The sequence below is a fragment of the Delphinus delphis genome, chromosome 18, assembly GCF_949987515.2.
Source record: "Delphinus delphis chromosome 18, mDelDel1.2, whole genome shotgun sequence".
In the NCBI taxonomy this organism is placed as follows: Eukaryota; Metazoa; Chordata; class Mammalia; order Artiodactyla; family Delphinidae; genus Delphinus; species Delphinus delphis.
Window position 1 is genome coordinate 50,588,234 of NC_082700.1, and position 21,112 is coordinate 50,609,345.

At 39.8% G+C, this 21,112-nt stretch overlaps 1 protein-coding gene across 6 annotated transcripts in view; it reads left to right on the forward strand.

Moving 5' to 3' along the window:
- Window positions 1–21,112, forward strand: part of SCEL (sciellin) — a 147,351-nt gene that overhangs the window by 31,302 nt on the left and 94,937 nt on the right. For all 6 annotated transcript variants that reach the window (XM_059995656.1, XM_059995659.1, XM_059995657.1 and 3 more), the window contains exons 4-8: window positions 4,202–4,270; window positions 9,437–9,505; window positions 10,440–10,478; window positions 11,501–11,581; window positions 20,871–20,936. In XM_059995656.1, coding sequence (XP_059851639.1) covers window positions 4,202–4,270; window positions 9,437–9,505; window positions 10,440–10,478; window positions 11,501–11,581; window positions 20,871–20,936 — 324 coding nt within the window. The remainder of the gene's footprint in view (window positions 1–4,201; window positions 4,271–9,436; window positions 9,506–10,439; window positions 10,479–11,500; window positions 11,582–20,870; window positions 20,937–21,112) is intronic.

Genomic DNA, 21,112 nt, shown 5'->3' on the forward strand with positions numbered 1-21,112 from the left:
GGCCAGGAGGTCTCTGGTGTACCAGTGTCCTGACGTCAGCTCTCCCATTTCAGAAGCTCAGGCCGACACCTGACCAGAACATCCAGACCCTGCTAGTGTTGGTCTCCTGCAGAGGTGGGGGGCAGCTGTGGCTCACCATGGGAACAAGGACAGTGACAACAGAAGGTCTGGGAAGCAGTCTTTGTCATGAGCCCTCCCAGAGTCCTCCAATAGCCCCACCAAAGATCCTCTAGCCTGGGCTTAATTAAATTTAAAACACGTTTGAAAAAACGTTTGCCTTCCTGCAGAAAAGGACTTTTCTAATATATGCAAAGTAGATGGCCGCATGTTCCCACACTGCTGAAGAAAACCCAAAACCAAAAAGCCAAATAACAAACACTCATGCCATTGTTGAATCACATGGAAATCTCATGGAGTAAATTGGAATAATGATTGTTTGTAGTGACAAACTTTTTTCTTTTCACCATGCTCTTTCAGGTGGTGGCTGGTTAAAATAAATGCATAGTTGTGTTTTTACACCCAAAGTAAAATGAATTAACCTTGCCAAACATTGTGAGCTCTTTCATGTCTGCCTTATTTAATGCTTACTAAATACTGTGATAACTTCTCATGTGACTTGATTTTGTTCTTTCTCTGAAGATATGAAAATTATGGTAGGGTGGTACGCCATAGACATAACTCCCATGATGCCTCAGACAGGTGGGTGTTTCAGATGAGTTATTCATTAGCAGAAACACAAAGACAGTCATTTTTGAGAGTAGACTTGTTCAAGACAGGCTGAATATTTGTAGCTAGCCTCAGGCTTTCCCTGACATCCTGGGCACATGAAGGAGAATCTGTGATATCATCAGGGGTGTTTACAGGGCAAACTGTGCTTTTCCAGCTTTATGCTTCCAGAATACGGCTTGGAGGTGTAGAATAATCAATCCACTGCCTACCCTACCAAGGTGGCCCTCCTGACAGGAAAGGGAAGGGGCCGCCACAGAAACATAGGATATTTCTGAGCCTTAGAGAAAGGAACCCTAAAAGCAGAACAACAGCTAAGTTCACTTGCTTTATGGGACAGTGCATTTCTTTTCAAAAACTCCTAGGCTTGTGGAAAACCACTAAATGATACTCAGTGGCAAATAGACTGACAAATGCAAATTAGAAGGAAAATTCAAACAAAACTTGTAAGCACAATGATGTAAATAATCTAATATTGATGAAATAAATAGATAATATTCTTACTAAAGTACATTTATAGTCACACACATACAAACACCCACACCCATCAGAAGAACTTAACTATTTCTCAGACACAAGTTTTATCTGGTCCAGTAGCCAGTGTCTTCCACCAAGACACACTTAGTGATTGTCTTTCATGGTGGGGACTTTAAAAAGTTAAGTAGACACTTTGAGTATGTCTATTTTGGAATTTTTATCTGTGAATTTTTCTGAACCATTTAAAAATTGTTCATAATTTTGATGTGTTCTCAGGGTCCTGAGTTTACCCCCCTCTATACAAAGTATCTGATTGGTTTTTGGGTTTCCAGCCTTGGCTCATCCAATTGACTGTTCTGTGATTTGGCAGGCTCTCTCCATACCCTCTCCTTGGTCGTCATGATTTCGAAGCTTACATCCTTGTTCTCTGTTGGCTCTCAACTCACCAAACAAAGGGAACCTAATCATCTGAATCCAGACACCAGTGAAAAATGCCCCCTCCATTTTATTTGCCTTTCTCTGCAACTATTAAAGAACAAACATACTTGTGAAGTGTGACCAGGCAGACTAAGCTTCGTGCTCTTAGTGTGTTTCAGAATAACGGGACCTTAATGCCGTCTATGCTTACTTTATATTTTAAACTCTGTTGGTTACCTGAACCCTTCCTGTTACTGGACAGCATTTTGGCTAAAGCACATCGAGCTTTTATCCTAAGTAACAAAAATCTGCAAGCCTGAGACGTTTCCCCTTTGACCCCTTGACTTGCGTCTCAAACGACATCTTCCTAAAACGTAGTGTAGGTTATTTATCTCCTTGCATTTGCTCAAATGGATGCCCATGTGACACTTTTCTACCCTTTTGAAGAGGCTGTGTCCATTTTAATGTTCACCCAATACCACGTTGGAGCACCAGTGTGTGCTGACATTGTGCCAGGTGCTGGGAACACAAAGATGCATAAGACACCAGCCTTGACCTTAAGGAACTCACATTTCATGGAAAAAGATGAATACATAAGCACAAATACTCAAATTTACCATGGAAAGTGCTTGTGGAAGTGTGTGCCGGTGCTATGGGAAGGAGCAGAGGGAGTGGCTAACTTTGCCTGAATGAGTGGGAGACCTCACTGAGGATGTGGTTGTTAAGAGGCGCTTCCAGCAGAAGCAATGATATGTCCAAGAGTTCCGCACGAGCAGAGACTGAAAATAAAGGAAAAGGAAAATAAATAATAGTCTCATCACCCTAGAAAACAAGCTTCATAGTGTGCACAAACTAGGACATTTTACTGTCCTTCCTCTGCCCGATCATTAAAACATGTCACATGAGGCAGAAGCAAAAATAGTACCTGTGGAGATGCCCTATGTGAGCCAGTCCCTATTCTAAAGTCTGGGGACAAAACAAAATCCCCGCTTTCATAGAACTTGCTTCCTAGTTGAAGGTGGAGGAGGGAGAGACTGAAAATAAACAAACACAATATAATATGTCATGTGGTGATAAGTGCCTGGAAGAATAAAGCTACTAATGAGATATACAACAATAACATCTGTAAAAGGGGCTGTTTTCTGGAAGGGGGTCAGATGGCCCTGCAGCACCTACCTGCACTCATGTATCACACCTGCTGGTGAACCACACTATGATTTCACTCTGAGTTTCTTTAAAAATGCGGGGAATTGCATTAGGCATTTTTTAACCTTATTCTTGCTTTAACCGACACTATTCCTTCTACCTCTGTTTGTTCATGTCTGTTTATCTTCCAAGATCCACCTTGACCTGCACCTCATCCCGAAAGCCTTCTGTGATCCCCGCCTCCACAAATAAGCTTTCTCAGCTTCAAACTTCCTTGCACTTGACCTGAACCTTTTCTACGGCACTGACCACTTGTTGCACTTGGACGTATGTCTGATTTTTCCCTCTAGCTCTGTGTGTGTAGGGGCTACAGATAATTCATTCTCGACTTCCTCACTCACAGTCATCAGCACAGTATATTGTTTACCTCCAAATATTTGCTTAATAAAGATATACTATATCAAGCTAAAAATTACATGTTAAATAATATACTGTTTTAGTACTTTTTCTGATTCAATATGTTTGGTCTGTCAGCTTCAGGTGATGCTTTGAAATGCAAACTGTAAATCATGGTATAATTCTCCAAAGAGCTTGCTTTCCCTGTATCACAAGGTTATATAAAGCATTAAACAGGCTTTTTTTTTTTTTGCTGATTGATCAGTCTGATCAAGCTAGCTCCACTGCTTTGGTGATCATCGTTCCTACTATTGGGCCTTCTATCTTCATTTCCCTTATTTTCTTGTCTTCTCCCCCACTCCCTTTTTTTTTCTACTTATCTGTCCGTCTTAACTCTCTGCCTCTGTCTCTTCTCTCCCTTCTTCTCCCGGTCTCCCCTCTCTTCTCCTATCCTTCCCATCCATCCTTTCTCTATTCCCCCACTGTCTTCTTTTCATTTCTTTCCAGTGTCTCCTGTTTCTCTCTTTTCCTTTTTTTCTTCTCTCTCCCTCCCTCTTTTCTGCCAGCAAGGTCTCTTCTCTCAACCCTGTCCACGGTGCTGAACTTATAATGAAGCAACTTGTACATAGCTGTTGTGTTGGCTTAGGGCTCTGCTGAAACTCCGCAAACAAAATATAGCTGATTATAAGGGACTGAGTTCCTATTACATAAAAATCAACAACATTGAAAACACTACATATTAGTTATTAACCATTTTGCATGTTGTGCTTCTTGTTTTACATATCCTTATCACCAATTTGAATGTGTTATGTTGTAATTAGAATAATTGGACCTAGAGAAGAATTCTTTTATTAGCATGGAGAATAGGGTTTGCTATATTTTATCCTACCCAAGTCAAAGCCTGGGAAGATTTCGGTACTCCAAGTCTGTAATATGTACATCTCCTCCCCGAATAGGACAAAATTTTACCAAATCCATGATGTTTTATAACTATTTTTTGTAATTTATTTGATCTTTCTATAATTATTTTTTGCTACAGGAAAACAAACGAGAGGGATGAGCCAAAAGCCACAATCAGTTGGCACAGATCTGGTGACACTTTGGACAGGTAAGGTGGTTTGAACCACGCAAGCGGAATGCATAACATATGTTATGTTTCTTATAAAGCATGAGACATTTAAATGTTTACCAAAGTAAGTTTTGAACCATGATATTTTATCTCCAGGGACAGAAGGACTATAAAGATTGAATTATCTTCTTCTTCAAAACTCACAAAATCTTGACTTGATATGCCATTTTCCTAAAATCTTGCTAGCAGTAGATCAATAGGAAAAATTCCGAAGAAACCAGTTTGAATATAGGTGGGGTGAGCACTGCATGTGGTCTGTTCAACTTTAAATGGAGAATATAGGTTTTTTGTGTGTGAGTAGCCAGTTCCTGTTCTAACTTTGGTCTTTCCATCCCAGAGGCAGAGAAACAGCAGTTTCTGTATAATTACCTTATGGAGAGACTATACCTTTTAATAATACAGTAGTTTTGATCTGCTCTAGGATAAAGACATTAGCTCTTTACTTTAGAAAGTGAAACTACTCTTTCGGCAGTGGAGTCACCATATGGCTGTGGAATGAGTCATTGGCTGAGCCTGTTATTGGCTCAGTCTTAGACAGAGGGAAAAGAAGGGCTCATCCCTATATAGAAAATTGAGGAATATCTATTCAAGTTGAAGTGTAAATGCTACAAGTCACATTTTAATTTTATATTTGGTAGAGGTGCTTATTAGGCATAAGTAAAGAACAAAGTTAACATGTTATTTGGAATCTAGACATAGTGAATACCTGAGGCCATTTATAGTTGAAGCCACTCCCTGTAGCTAAAGATGTGCTGCTTTTGGACAAACGTGCCACCCGCTACAATTGAAGCACATATGCTGAAACCTATGGCATCTAATAGATTCTATATTCACACCATGCCTGTGCCAATTAATACAGCAAATGCATGCACTTCTGCACTCTTCATAGCTTTTTTAAAAAAATAATTTATTTGCTTTATTGAAATCCATCAAAATTAATAGTCTCTACTTTTCGAAAGATACTGTTAAGAGATAAACATCAAACCAAAGACAAGGAGAAAATATTTGCAAATCATAGATCTGATAAAAAACACACACACACACACACACACACTTATATCCAGAGTTTATAAAGAACTCTGCAAATAAGAGAGAAGTACTTCCAAATGGCAGAGTAAGGACCTCCAAAAATCCACTCCTCCAGAAAAGTATTAACACTGGAAAAAACTGTCAAAATCAACATTTTCCGAACTCTGGAAATTAACCAAAGGCTTGAAACAATTTGCTAAGTGTCTATTCAAGAAAAAGAGTTGGCTGTCAGTAAGAACGGCACGAATTGCCACATTTTAAAGCTTCCTATTCACCTATTCCTCTCCCCAGCTCCATGGTAGCCTTGAAAACCAGCAGCCTTGGAACAACGGTAGCTTCTTCATAGCTTTTTAAGTCAATCTCCCGAATAGCTGATTAGCCCTGGTATCCCTAAGGAGGTGACTTCTCTCTTGTAATTCAAAAATCAGTTTGGGAGAGGAGTCATAGTACCTCTGCCCATTCACCTCCGCCTTGCAGGCTGTCCTATTACACTGCGAATTGAGGACGGAAACCCTACTTCTAGGAATGTAATTGCAAGTGAGATAATTATGTCTCAAGAAAGGTGAATATGTGGGAGACCTAAGCCTTTGTAGGCTGTGTGTCTGAAAGCTTTTCTCAGGCCAGTCAAGATAGAGCCTTGGAACTTAGCGATACACTAGAGCAGGCCTCACAGGCAAGCTAACTGAGTCATTCTCAGCCTCAGTGACAAATCAGAATTACCTAGAGAGCTTTTTAACTCTGCTGATGACTTGGTCCCACCAGCTGTCATCCCCCAAATTCTAATTTAATTAGTCTGAGGTAGGACTCGGACATTTTTTAAAGCTTAGGAAGTGATTCTGATGTGCAGCCAAAATTCAGAGCCACCAACCTAGCCCAAACCTTCATTTTGTAAACTAGAAAATGAGGCCAGAGACTCCCTGCCTTATTTACACAGAGGTTTAGCGGCGCATGTTTGGAAGAAGTATCCTTGTCAGGTCCTTCCGCAGGTAGTGTCTGTCTCCCAAGAGTGAGCTACATCTCTGTAAGTGTGGGAACAGATGTGAGGGAGAGAACACAGGAGTCTGTAAAGAAAGGCAAGTCCTCATAACAGGAGTCAGACTCCTATCATGCAGGCCACTCCAAGTGCAAGAGGTGAAATAATTTTGGGAGTTAGATGATCAAATGTATCAGGTGTGTATGTGTGCCATTTCAATACTAACGCATATAATAAATGACTAGGAGAAAAGTACTGACTTTACGTTTGAAGAGTTCCCTTTTAAAATATACATCTGTTGGTAAAAATATGAAGTGTTCTAAAGAAATATAAGTTAATAATTGTGTACATGCATACACTATGGGGCAAACCCTGAAGGTGGTTTCTTGACTAATTTGGAAAACCTAGGTTAAGGAGCCCTCTAGTGTTCGGTTATGGAAGTGTTACTTTTCCTTTGGTTGGATCCTGCTGCTAGTTACATTGTTTAGGTATTTCCTGTCTCTGAGACTGACTCCTATTAATCTCATATCACAACTTGGCAGAAAATTAGTTTCTAAGAGAAGTACAAAGTTAATCTCCCTAAGTAATAAGAAATTGATGAATGCATTGGAATGATGGTTTAGAGCTCTCCAATATTGTTTATACACTGATTCCCCTAGTGGAGTGAAAGAGATAGTGGAGGTGAAAAATAGCAACTGGAGAAAGACATGTTGATCATGAGTGTTGGAACAATTACACTACAGAACCAGGTGTACGACATTGGGGCCTACTGGGAAGACTTTGGAGATAGACTACTTCCCGGCTGTGTGGCCAAGAGAAAGCCACACACCTTCTCTGAGACTCCATTTCTTCATCTATAAAGCGAAAATAACTACACCTACCTTGTAGGGATGTTCTGAAGAGTAGAGGAAATTGTATAAGATGAGTGGCAAAGAGTAGTAGGTAGCTATTTTTATTATTACATGCAGTATTGCCCACATAGATCAACAAAGTAGAATTTTGATTAACTTCATTTAATTGTAACCTCAGAACTCTCCTTTATTTAAACCTTGAAGGTGTTTGAAATTAACGCTCTGTTTTCTTTAGACAGATTGTCATTTTCCCTGTACCAGAGTAGCAATTTCCCAAGATTATTTTTATCTTATATGAGGATCTCACAGACAGCTATAAACGCTGAGTAGTTTCCACAGAACATTTAAGATTTAGGATTACCTGACATCTTATGGTATTCACAGTGGTTTACTGCAGAGCTCTTTAACTATAAACACATCAGAGGCTCAGTAGCAATTAGTACAGGGAATTTACTTATAGTCTTTGGCCTAATGATCACCTGAGAGATCATCATGAGTTTTTTTTTTTTTTTTTTTTGCGGTACACGGGCCTCTCACTGTTGTGGCCTCTCCCGTTGTGGAGCACAGGCTCCGGACGCGCAGGCCCAGCAGCCACGGCTCATGGGCCCAGCCAGTCTGCTGCATGTGGGATCTTCCCAGACCGGGGAACGAACCCGTGTCCCCTGCATCGGCAGGCAGACTCTCAACCACTGCGCCACCAGGGAAGCCCTCATCATGAGTTTTTAATACTTGGATTCATTCTGTACAAGACAATACCTGTATTGTGAACAGTCTATTGAGAATATGGAGCTCTGGAGGATTCCAACCTTTCTTCCTTTTTACATTCAAGAGTTATCAGTTTGTGGCATTACATACCATAAACAGAAACTATTTGGGGTTGACTCGTGGAATTTTAACAATTAGGGTTATTTACCCAATGTTTTAGTTGCACATGTCAAAGTGACATCTAGGAATTGAAATCATTTTAAAGCTATGACAATTAAGCCATATTTTTCTATCATGAATTTTTTTTTTTTTTTAGAACAAGGCAAGGTTAGTGTCCTTCTTCCCAGGAACAGTTTATAAAGCCCTGTACTAAAGTGGATGATAAAAGTGAAAGTTTAGAGGAAGTTATAGTAGACCCATAGTATGGGATCAACAGAAGAATCTTGCTGATCTTTTGTTTTCTGGAGCCTGATTTTGCCACATCCTAGCTTTGTGCAAGCCTGCAGAGTGCTCCAGAAGACAGCCCCACATCTCAGGAAGAGCTTTCCTATCTGGTGTGTTCTTCCTGGCGGAAGGGACAGAACAGGGGTTGCAGTTGTGAGATCCCACCACTGGCATGCAGACTACAGGATTCCTAGTTTGTCTTATGACCCAAAGGACAGACAAACACACCTTTTCCAGAACTACCCTCCTTGTGGAGACCTCAGTTTAGAGGGTTTAAAACCTCTGATGGTCCGCAGGGCCCATTAACAAAATGTGTTAGTCAGTGTAAACAAGTTTGCCAGGGTAGAGCAACTCTTGTAACAAGTTCCTTCTCCTGCCTCCAAATCTTGGTCGGTTAGCCTGATAGAAGATTACTGCTCACTCCCCTCAGAGTCCAAAGGGATTGGCTGGAAAATTAGGGGACGACCCTGTTCCATGGAATGACTCAGGGACCTAGGTTCTTTCCTAGGTTTTAATGCTGCCATCTTCAACCCACGGGCATCAAAGCCATAGCAGAAGGGGAAGAAAGAGCAAGGAGGATCACACAAGAGGTTTTATGATGGGTTTGCGAGTCATGAATAATATTTCTGCCCACGTTCTTTAGTTTAGAATGCAATCATATGGTCCCAACTTAATTGTAATGAAGATTGGGAAATATGGTCTTCCTGTGTGCTCAGAAGGAAAATAAAGAGTTTGACGAGCATATAGCATTGTCTATGCCACAAAACATTTTTTAAAAATTGCTTAAGTCTTCCACTGATTCCTTGTAGCGACATAGGAAGTACTGTCATTGGCTAGATATATTATTAAACAATAATGAATATGAAATAATTAATGAGTTAAATGCTCAAATGAGTCAGAAAGGCTAGTTGAAAAACATAAACTTTAAAAGTTGCAAACTGTATCAAAATAGCCTCATAAATAGATTTTGTTGTAAGTAGCTTTTTTGTTAATTGCAAAATTTTCTAACATGTAACACCTGAAAAGCAATTGTTTTTACCAGAGGAAGTTTCTGTTGTGAAGTGATTATAGCAAGAACGAGATCTGAAAGGAGTTTAATAATCTAAATGTTCATCCAGACTTTTGTCTTATTTCTTTATAAAGGATCTCAGACAGAAATGATGCTGCCAAAACATATAAGGCCAATACCCTGGATAACCGAGTAACCAATAGGTAACAGTATCTACTAACTTTGGGAAAGGCTCAAGTAATACAATATTTTTCTAAGCGTTACTTATTTACTTGATATTAAGTAGGATTCTTCAATCCTGCTTAATATCTTTCTGTAAATTCTCATCCTCTATTTTTTTGTTTGTTTGTTTTTTAGATGTTGGGGGTAGCAGTTTATTAATTAATTTATTTATTTTTGCTGTGTTGGGTCTTCGTTTCTGTGCAAGGGCTTTCTCTAGTTGCGGCGAGCGGGGGCCACTCTTCATCGCGGTGCGCGGGCCTCTCCTGTTGCGGAGCACAGGCTCCAGACGCGCAGGCTCAGTAGTTGTGGCTCACGGGCCTAGTTGCTCCGCGGCATGTGGGATCCTCCCAGACCAGGGCTCGAACCCGTGTCCCCTGCATTAGCAGGCAGATTCTCAACCACTGTGCCACCAGGGAAGCCCCATTCTCTATTTTTTTTTTCACACAAATAATTCTGGCATAAAAACTTTACTCCTGCTCATGGTTAAAGAAAAATAAAGTCTTACTTCTGGCTTCAGAATCAAGAGAGTTCATTGCTTCAGGTCATCATTCTTACCACATTTATGTTTCTGTTTAAGTTATCCTGGTGGCAAGATTATGAAATACATGTAAACGTCAATTTTACATTCCTATTGTTAAAGAAAATTACTGAACCCAGCAAACAAAAACACGGGGCTTAAAAGATAATGAATTTTCTAAAGAAAAAAAATTTCTTTTGGAATCTAATACACAAAAGGTAAAAAAATCATGAGATCAACTTTTCAAATTTATTCAAATACTGATGCTTTCTTTTTCTTTCTCGCAAATAATGTTAACTTTTAATAATAATAACTCTAAGTTCATGGACAATTGCAAATTGATGCAAGAATTCATTCTTTGTTGCTGCTCAAACTTTGCCTTCTTTTTTTCTTACCAGAAACATGTCCACATTTCGCTCACCGGAAGAGACAAAGATGTATGTACTTTTCTAACTGACATTACATTTTAAGGATAAAGTGTATTTCTTCCTATGTGTTCAAGAAAAATCAGGATATACTGCCCTCAGACCAAAGTTTCATTGTAGTTCAGCCATGCCCCCATAGCTTTGGCAGAGTTGAATAGTAGAAATATTGAAATGCTCTACAAAATTTCAAGTGTTTTCTGTCTGGACTTTTACACAGAAGGACTTCTCCTCTAACCAAACACCAAAGCTTAAGTCATTCTTTTTTTTCTTTTCTTTTTTTAAAATCTAGAACCTTTTAATTTTTTCCCTATCCTTATGGCAACTCTTTCTTCTTGCACATTTCACTTGCTCCCAAAACACCCATCGTATCTACAATACAACTTAGTCATGAAATCATGGCTTTGGTAACAATCTATGTAGACAAAATACATTTTCCCTGTACTAACAATGGTTGTAATAAACTACCAAACTAGGTAGATTTTTGAAAACTTAGTTGGTTTTTAAATTTGTATTTACAAATAAAGTAATTTTCACACTGGACTGCACCTCCAGTAGTTGAAAAAGGCCTGAGTGACCTCCATTTTTTTTTGAGGGTCTGCATATATTAATAAATGCTAAATAGAGATTTAAAGTGGTGTGATTTTTAAATGTTTTCTTAAACTAATGCTTTTAATGCAAAAAATTTCAATATGATTCTGTTAGTCACAACATATACAGGATCAAAAAATATATGTAGGAATCCATAGGACATTGGAATTGATTGGTCTGGGTTTCAGACACACCATGTCATATAATGAATGACTTCTTCATTCAATTCCTTCGGTTTTAATTATTTGTATGATAGCCTGGCAATTTGTAAAATAGTAAACTAAGGAAGAACTTTTTCTCTTGTTGCTCTTTCATGCTCAAGTGAAATATTTTGTGATGGATTCAGAGCAGGTGGGAATATGAGTAGATTATAAGACCTTTCAAAGGTGGGGTAGAGTGGAAAAGTTTCAGAAATGTGATCATTGTTTGTTCTTGTGATGAAACAGGCAACCTGGAGGTTTGTTCAGTGCAAATGCCACCAACATCCCAGCTTCCAACTCTGCTACTACTCCTGTAAAGAAAAAGAGGTATGATGGGCTCGTTGGGACTACCTCTTGCTGCAGTTCTGTAAGGGATTATTCTTTATTAATTTCTGAACTAAAACATCCACAAAGGCGCCCAGGCAGCGTCCAGAAGTTGCTCTGCCCTTCCTCATTATTCCCTCCTCCCCTTCTCAGGGGTCCAGTGCCTGCTAGCTACTCCTGTCCTCAAACCTCAGTCCTTTCCCTACCACCCACAATCTCCCTTTCAAATATGCCAGCTTTTTCCCCCCAATTTTATTGAGAAATAACTGACATACAGCACTGTGTATGTTTAAGGTGTACAGTGTGATCGTTTGATTTACATATATTATGATCACCCCAATAGGTTTAATTGATATCCACCTATCATCTCATATAACATCCTTATGTCAATAAAAAGAAAAAAAAATTCTCCTTTTGATGAGAACTCTTAAGATCTATTCTCTTAACAACTTTCCTATGTATCATACAGGAGTGTTGACTATAGTCATCATGTTATACTTTGCATCCCTAGAACTTATTTATCTTATAACTCTATTGTCCTTTGTTGAATGATATTTTAAATGGATATAAAATAAATTGGTCTAAAGGGCAAAAAACCCAAAAAGGTAAGTTTGTACCTTTTGCCCACCTTCCTCCAATCCACCTGATACCCCTGCCTCTGGTAACCACAAATCTGATCTCTTTTTCAAGTATGCTCTCTTAGGGTCTTGAATAACTAGGTAATGTTTGGATGATGGAGCTCAGATATTAAAGAGCAAGGTACTTCAGGTTATACATTTTAACAGAGTCCTACTACAGGGAATTCCTGCCCTGTGTGTAATAACTGCAGTGTGGCCAAGTGTCACCATGCTCCTGAAACCAGCCTGAATCTTGGATGCCTCCTCTGCTCTGTGCATTGTGCTACTTCCAAGTACAGAGTCAAAGGCCACGTCTTGAGGCCCCAGTCTGCGTTCTTGTGGTCATTCCTCTTTCAGCTTCCCCTGCGTGGCCTCGCATTTTTGCCTGTGCTAAGTTCCATTTATCTAGTAGGCATGAAGAGGAGCTAGACTTTGGTGGTGCAATATTCTCCATGTGACAAAATGTGATGGCGGAAGTGATTTTTGCATGTTGAAGAGAACACTGTGCCAGTGAATCATGATGCAAATGGAAAACAAGCATTCGTGAACCTCAGTGCTTTTGAAATTTTCTTATTTTCTTTGCCTGCTCCTAGGACTATGCCTGGTATAGGGTAGCTGCTCAGTGTTTGTTGATGGGCTGTCTGACGGTCATGGTGCTGCTATAGTCCTCCTGGAGAGAAATGGCTGATTCTATTTTCTCCTGCAGTCGGAATTTTCGTTGTATCTACAGTCTCAGAAAATACGACCACCTTTCTCTTAGACCCAAATTTCACATCCCCCCCCGATTCTGTGTCTGTTAAGAAAGGTTGGAAGGGAAATTTAAGGTCAGTTAGTTCAGTCTCCTACCCAGTGCAAGAATCGTTCCTCTGACACATTAGGCATAATTCAGGACAACTGAAGCCAGCAATATGACTCTCACTTTTGTGATATGCCTTGACTAGCTCTCAGGGATTGCAATGAGCTGAAATCTGCTTTGATTTACTCCCATCCCACCTTAGTTCAGTCCTGTGATGCCTCAGAGAATAGATCAGCGTCAAGAATTTAAAGGAGTCTCCTGTCCTTATCCCTTACTTTCCTTCTCTAGGCTATATTACTCTCCTCTGAACAGCTTCATTTTTGATCCTTAACTTAGTCTTTTTGACAGTCCTTAGCTATCTCTACCAATTAAAATTATGTCCTGGTAATGTGAAGACACCTTTCTAATTGGATATATATGTGTGTGTATATATACACACACACACATAAATATATATGCATCTATATAAAATTGAGGTTAGCATTGCTGTGGTGTTCATTTATATTTTCAATATTCTTACTTGTCAGAGTTTCCTATCATACAGTTTTTCTTTAAAACTGTATTTTGAGTAGAGCACAAGATTGTTGTTATTTTTATTATGAAATATTTTAGAAATGCAGAAAAATAAAAACAGAGAGAGGTGTTTTGATGATAAGCAACCATGAGCTTACCATCTAGATTCAACAAGAGTTATTTTCCAGATATCCTTCAGACTTTTTTTTTAACATCTTTATTGGAGTATAATTGATTTACAATGGTGTGTTTGTTTCTGCTTTATAACAAAGTGAATCAGCTATACATATACATATGTTCCCATATCTATTCGCTCTTGCATCTCCCTCCCTCCCACCATACCTATCCCACCCCTCTAGGTGGTGACAAGATACCAGGCTGATCTCCCTGTGCTATGCGGCTGCTTCCCACTAGCTATAGGATTTACAGTGGGTAGTGTATACATGTCCATGCCACTCTCTCACATTGTCCCAGCTTACCCTTCCCCCTCCCTGTGTCCTCAAGTTCATTCTCTAGTAGGTCTGCATCTTTATTCCCATCCTGCCCATAGGTTCTTCATGACCATTTTTTCTTTGATTCCATATATATGTGTTACAATACAGTATATGTTTTTCTCTTTCTGACTTACTTCACTCTGTATGACTGACTCTAGGTCCATCCACCTCACTACAAATAACACAATTTCATTTCTTTTTATGGCTGCGTAATATTCCATTGTATGTATGTGCCACATCTTCTTTATCCATTAATCTGTCGATGGACACTTAGGTTGCTTCCATGTCCTGGCTATTGTAAACAGAGCTGCAATGAACATTGTGGTACATGACTCTTTTTGAATTATGATTTTCTCAGGGTATATGCCTAGTGGGATTGCTGGGTCATATGGTAGTCCTATTTTTACTTTTTTGACAAACCTCCATACTGTTCTCACAGTGGCTGTATCAATTTACATTCCCACCAACAGTGCAAGAGGGTTCCCTTTTCTCCACACCCTCTCCAGCATGTATTGTTTGTACATTTTTTGATCATGGCCATTCTGACAGGTGTGAGATGATATCTCATTGTAGTTTTGATTTGCATTTCTCTAATGATTAATGATGTTGAGCATTCTTTCATGTGTTTGTTGGCAATCTGTATATCTTCTTTGGAGAGATGTCTATTTAGGTCTTCTGCCCATTTTTGATTGGGTTCTTTGTATTTTTGATGTTGAGCTGCATGAGCTGGTTGTAAATTTTGGAGATTAATCCTTTGTCAGTTGCTTCATTGGCAAATATGTTCTCCCATTCTGAGGGTTGTCTTTTGGTCTTGTTTATGGTTTCCTTTGCTGTGCGAAAGCTTTTAAGTTTCATTAGGTCCCATTTGTTTATTTTTGTTTTAATTTCCATTTCTCTAGGAGGTGGGTCAAAAAGGATCTTGCTGTGATTTATGTCATAAAGTGTTCTGCCTATGTTTTCCTCTAAGAGTTTGATAGTGTCTGGCCTTACATTTAGGTCTTTAATCCATTTTGAGTTTATTTTTGTGTATGGTGTTAGGGAGTGTTCTAATTTCATTCTTTTACATCTAGCTGTCCAGTTTTCCCAACACCACTTATTGAAGAGGCTGTCTTTTCTCCATTGTAAATTCTTGCCTCCTTTACCAAAAATTAGGTGACCATAGGTGCGTGGGTTTATCTCTGGGCTTTCTATCCTGTTCCATTGATTTACATTTCTGTTTTTGTGCCGGTACCATACTGTGTTGATTACTGTAGCTTTGTAGTATAGTCTGAAAACAGGGAGCCTGATTGCTCCAGCTCTGTTTTTCTTTCTCAAGTTTGCTTTGACTATTCGCAGTCTTTTGTGTTTCCATACAGATTGTGAAATTTTTTGTTCTAGGTTTGTTCTAGGTCTGAAAAATGCCATTGGTAGTTTGATAGGGATTGCATTGAATCTGTAGATTGCTTTGGGTAGTATAGTCATTTTCACAATGTTCATTCTTCCAGTCCAGGAACATGGTATATCTCTCCATCTGTTTGTATCATCTTTAATTTCTTTCATCAGTGTCTTATACTTTTCTGCATACAGGTCTTTTGTCTCCTTAGGTAGGTTTATTCCTAGGTATTCTATTCTTTTTGTTGCAATGGTAAATGAGAGTGTTTCCTTAATTTCACTTTCAGATTTTTCATCATTGGTGTATAAGAATGCAAGAGATTTCTGTGCATTAATTTTGTATCCTGCTACTTTACCAAATTCATTGATTAGCTCTAGTACTTTTCTGGTAGCATCTCTATGTATAGTATCATGTCATCTGCAAACACTGACTGCTTTACTTCTTCTTTTCTGATTTGAATTCCTTTTATTTCTTTTTCTTCTCTGATTGCTGTGGCTAAAACTTCCAAAAATATGTTGAATAATAGTGGTGAGAGTGGACAACCTTGTCTTGTTCCTGATCTTAGTGGAAATGGTTTCAGTTTTTCACCATTGAGGAGATGTTGGCTGTGTGTTTGTCATATATGGCCTTTATTATGTTGAGGTAAGTTTCCTCCATGCCTACTTTCTGGAGTCTTTTTATCATAAATGGGTGTTGAATTTTGTTGAAAGCTTTTTCTGCCTCTATTGAGATGATCATGATCATATGGATTTTATTCTTCAGTTTATTAATATGGTGTATCACACTGATTGATTTTCATGTATTGAAGAATCCTTGCATTCCTGGAATAAACCCCACCTGATCACGGTGTATGATCCTTTTAATGTGCTGTTGCGTTCTATTTGCGAGTATTTTGTTGAGGATATTTGCACCTATGTTCCTCAGTGATATTGACCTGTAGTTTTCTTTCTTTGTGACATCTTTGTGTTGTTTTGGTATCAGGGTGATGGTAGCCTCGTAGAATGACTTTGGGAGTGTTTCTCCCTCTGCTATATTTTGGAAGAGTTTGAGAAGGATAGGTGTTAGCTCTTCTCTAAATGTTTGACAGAATTCGCCTGTGAAGCCATCTGGTCCTGGGCTTTTGTTTGTTGGAAGATTTTTAATCACAGTTTCAATTTCAGTGCTTGTGACTGGTCTGTTTATATTTTCTATTTCTTCCTGGTTCAGTCTTGGAAGGCTGTGCTTTTCTAAGAATGTGTCCATTTCTTCCAGGTTGTCCATTTTATTGGCATAGAGTTGCTTGTAGTAATGTCTCATGATCCTTTGTATTTCTGCAGTGTCAGTTGTTACTTCTCCTTTTTCATTTCTAATTCTGTTGATTTGAGTCTTCTCCCTTTTTTTCTTGTTGAGTCTGGCTAATAGGTTATCAATTTTGTTTATCTTCTCAAAGAATCAGCTTTTAGTTTTATTGATCTTTGCTACTGTTTCCCTCATTTCTTTTTCATTTATTTCTCATCTGATCTTTATGACTTCTTTCCTTCTGCTAACTTTGGGGTTTTTTTGTTCTTCTTTCTCTAATTGGTTTAAGTGTACAGTTAGGTTGTTTATTTGAGATGTTTCTTGTTCCTTAAGGTAGGATTGTATTGCTATAAACTCCCTTCTTAGAACTGCTTTTGCTGCATCCTATAGGTTTTGGGTCGCTGTGTTTTCATTGTCACTTGTTTCTAGATATTTTCTGGTATCTTCGTTGATTTCTTTAGTGATCTCTTGGTTATTTAATAGTGTATTGTTTACCTTCCATGTATTTGTATGTTTTACAAATTTGTTCCTGTAATTGATATCTAGTCCCATAGCATTGTGGTTGGAAAAGATAATTGATACGATTTCAATTTTCTTAAATCTACCAAGGCTTGATTTGTGACCCAAGTTTGATCTATCCTGGAGAATGTTCCATGAGCACTTGAGAAGAAAGTGTATTCTGTTGTTTTTGGATGGAATGTCCTATAAATAACAATTAAGACCATCTTGTTTAATGTATCATTTAAAGCTTGTGTTTCCTTATTTATTTTCATTTTGGATGATCTGTCCATTGGTGAAAGTGGGGTGTTAAGTCCCCTACTATGATTGTGTTACTGTCGATTTCTCCTTTTGTGGCTGTTAGCATTTGCCTTATGTATTGAGGTGCTCCTATGTTGGGTGCATAAATATTTACAATTGTTATATCTTCTTCTTGAATTGATCCCTTGATCATTATGTAGTGTTCTTCTTTGTCTCTTGTAATAGTCTTTATTTTAAAGTCTATTTTGTCTGCTATGAGAACTGCTACTCCAGCTTTCTTTTGATTGCCATTTGCATGGAATATCTTTTTCCATTCCCTCACTTTCAGTTTGTATGTATCCCTAAGTTTGAAGTGGGTTTCTTGTAGACAGCATATATACCGGTCTTGTTATTGTATCCATTCAGCCAGTCTATGTCTTTTGGTTGGAGCATTTAAACCACTTACATTTAAGGTAATTATCGATATGTGTGTTCCTATAAACATTTTCTTAATTGTTTTTGGTTTTTATTGTAGGTAAAAATTTTCCTTCTCTTTTGTTTCCTGCCTAGAGAAGTTCCTTTAGCTTTTGTTGTAAAGCTGGTTTGGTGGTGCTGAATTCTCTTAGCTTTTGCTTGTCTTTAAAGGTTTTAATTTCTCCATCGAATCTGAATGAGATCTTGCTGTGTAGGGTAATCTTGGTTTTTCCCTTTCATCACTTTAAATATGTCCTGTCACACCCTTCTGGCTTGCAGCTGAAAGATCAGCTGTTAACCTTATGGGGATTCTCTTGTATGTTATTTGTTGTTTTTCCCTTGCTGCTTTTAATATTTTTTCTTCGTATTTAATTTTTGATAATTTGATTAATATGTGTCTTGGCATGTTTCTCCTTGGATTTATCCTATATGGGATTCTCTGCACTTCCTGGACTTGATTAACCCTTTCCTTTCCCATATTAAGGAAGCTTTCAACTATAATGTCTTTAAATATTTTCTCAGTCCCTTTCTTTTTCTCTTCTTCTTCTGGGACCCCTATAATTCAAATGTTGGTGCATTTAATGTTGTCCCAGAGGTCTCTGAGACTGTCCTCAATTCTTTTCATTCTTTTTTCTTTATTCTGCTCTGCAGTAGTTATTTCCACTATTTTATCTTCCAGGTCACTTATCCGTTCTTCTGCCTCAGTTATTCTTTTATTGATTCCTTCTAGAGAATTTTTAATTTCATTTATTATGTTGTTCATCATTGTTTGTTTGCTCTTTGGTTCTTCTAGGCCCTTGTTAAATGTTTCTTGTAATTTCTCCATTCTATTTCCAAGATTTTGGATCATCTTTACTATAATTATTCTGAATTCTTTTTCAGTTGGACTGCCTATTTCCTGTTCATTTGTTTTGTGTGGTGGGTTTTTACCTTACTCCTTCATCTGCTGTGTGCTTCTCTGTCTTCTCATTTTGCTTAACTTACTGTGTTTGGGGTCTCCTTTTCGCAGGCTACAGGTTCGTAGTTCCCATTGTTTTTCATGTCTGCTCCAAGTGGCTAAGGTTGGTTCAGTGGGTTGTGTACGTTTCCTGTTGGAGTGGACTAGTGCCTGTGTTCTGGTGGATGTGGCTGGATCTTGTCTTTCTGGTGGGCAGGTCCGCATCTGGTGTTGTGTTTTGGAGTGTCTGTGACCTTATTATGATTTTAGGCAGCCTCTGTACTAATGGATGGGGTTGTGTTCCTGTCTTGCTAGTTGTTTGGCAATGGGTGTCCAGCACTGGAGCTTGCTGGTCGTTGAGTGGAGCTGGGTCTTGGTGTTGAGATGGAGTTTCTGGGAGATTTTTGCTTTTTGATATTACATGGAGCTGGGGGGTCTCTGGTGGACCAGTGTCCTGAACTTGGCTCTCCCACCTCAGAGGCACAGACCTGACGCCCAGTCAGAGCACCAAGACCCTGTCATCCACAGGGAAAAATAGAAAAAGGAAAAAAATGTATATATATCGTTGTTCCCAAAGTCAACCTCTTCAATTTGGGATGATTCGTTGTCTATTCAGGTATTCCACAGTTGCAAGGTACATCAAGTTGATTGTGGAGCTTTAATCTGCTGCTCCTGAGGCTTCTGGGAGGGATCTCCCTTTCTCTTCTTTGCTTGCACAGCTCCTGTGGTTCAGCTTTGGATTTCAGCCCGCCCCTGCGTGTAGGTCGCCTGAGGGTGCCTGCTCCTTACTCAGAGAGGATGGGGTTAAGGTGGCATCTGATTAGGGGGCTCTGGCTCACTCAGGCCGTGGGGGGAGGGAGAGGTACCGAATACGGGGAGAGCCTGCGTGGCAGAGGCCGGTGTGACATCGCACCAGCCCGAGGCACACCGTGTGTTCTCCCAGGGAAGTTGTCCCTGGATCACGGGACGCTGGCAGTGGCGGGCTGCACAGGCTCCCCGGAAGGAGGGTGTGGATAGTGACCTGTGCTCGCACACAGGCTTCTTGGTGATGGCAGCAGCAGCCTTAGAGTCTCATGCCCGTCTCTGGGGTCCGCGCTTTTAGCCGCGGCTTGTGCCCGTCTCTGGAGCTCCTTTAAGCGGCACTCTGAATCCCCCTTTCCTCGCGCACCAGGAACTGAAGAGGCAAGAAAAAGTCTCTTGCCTCTTCGGCAGCTCCAGACTTTTTCCCGGACTCCCTCTCGGCTAGCCGTGGGGCACTAACCCCCTGCAGGCTGTGATCACGCAGCCAACCCCAGTCCTCTCCCTGGGATCCAGCAGAAGCCCGAGCCTCAGATCGCAGCCCCGCCCGCCCTGGTGGGTGAGCATATAAGCCTCTTGGGCTGGTGAGTGCTGGTTGGCACCGATCCTCTGTGCGGGAATCTCTCCACTTTGCCCTCCACACCCCTGTTGCTGCGCTCTCCTCCACGGATCCGAAGCCTTCCCCTTCTGCCACCCCCCATCTCTGCCAGTGAAGGGGCTCCTAGTGTGTGGAAACCTTTCCTCCTTCACAGCTCCCTCCCACTGGCGCAGGTCCCGTGCCTATTATTTTGTCTCTGTTTTTTCCTTTCTCTTTTGCCGTACCCAGGTATGTGGGGACTTTCTTGCCTTTTGGAGGTCTGAGGTCTTCTGCCAGCGTTCAGTAGGTGTTCTGTAGGAGTTGTTCCACGTGTAGATGTATTTCTGATGTAGTTGTGGGGAGGAAGGTGATCTCCGTGTCTTACTCTTCCACCATCTTGAAGCCCCTCCCCCAGATTTCTTTTTAAAGAAATGTCTACATTGTTTAGTGTCAAAGGAAATGCGAAAAGTGTTTTACTTGGAAATGGGAAAAGGGGTTTACTATATTCCAAATAGCCTGGAATATAGACAGTTACTTCCTATGGCAGGAAGTAAGTAGTTTTCATTTTATTTCCAAGACCTTGTAGGAAAGTCATCTTATTGCCTTTTTAACTGTCAATTTATTTTCAGCTTTTCCTGGTAGACATGTGGGTGGGGTCAAGCCTTTCCATGTTTATAATTGATGCCATTTCTTAACAGACAGTCCTGGTTTCCACCGCCCCCTCCAGGTTATAAGACCGCCCCAAGCACAGGAGCGAGCACAAGGTAAGTGAAAGGTGTCAAAGGTAATTGAGATGTCATGTGATGGAAGAATCTGTTAGATATTGACAACGTATAATTGTGGATGCTTTGGAATAAACTGGGGGCAATTTTGTGAACTCTGAGCACTGAATAAGACAGTGCCCAGTGAAAGTGAGGTCAGGATACAAGTGGCCCTGGTA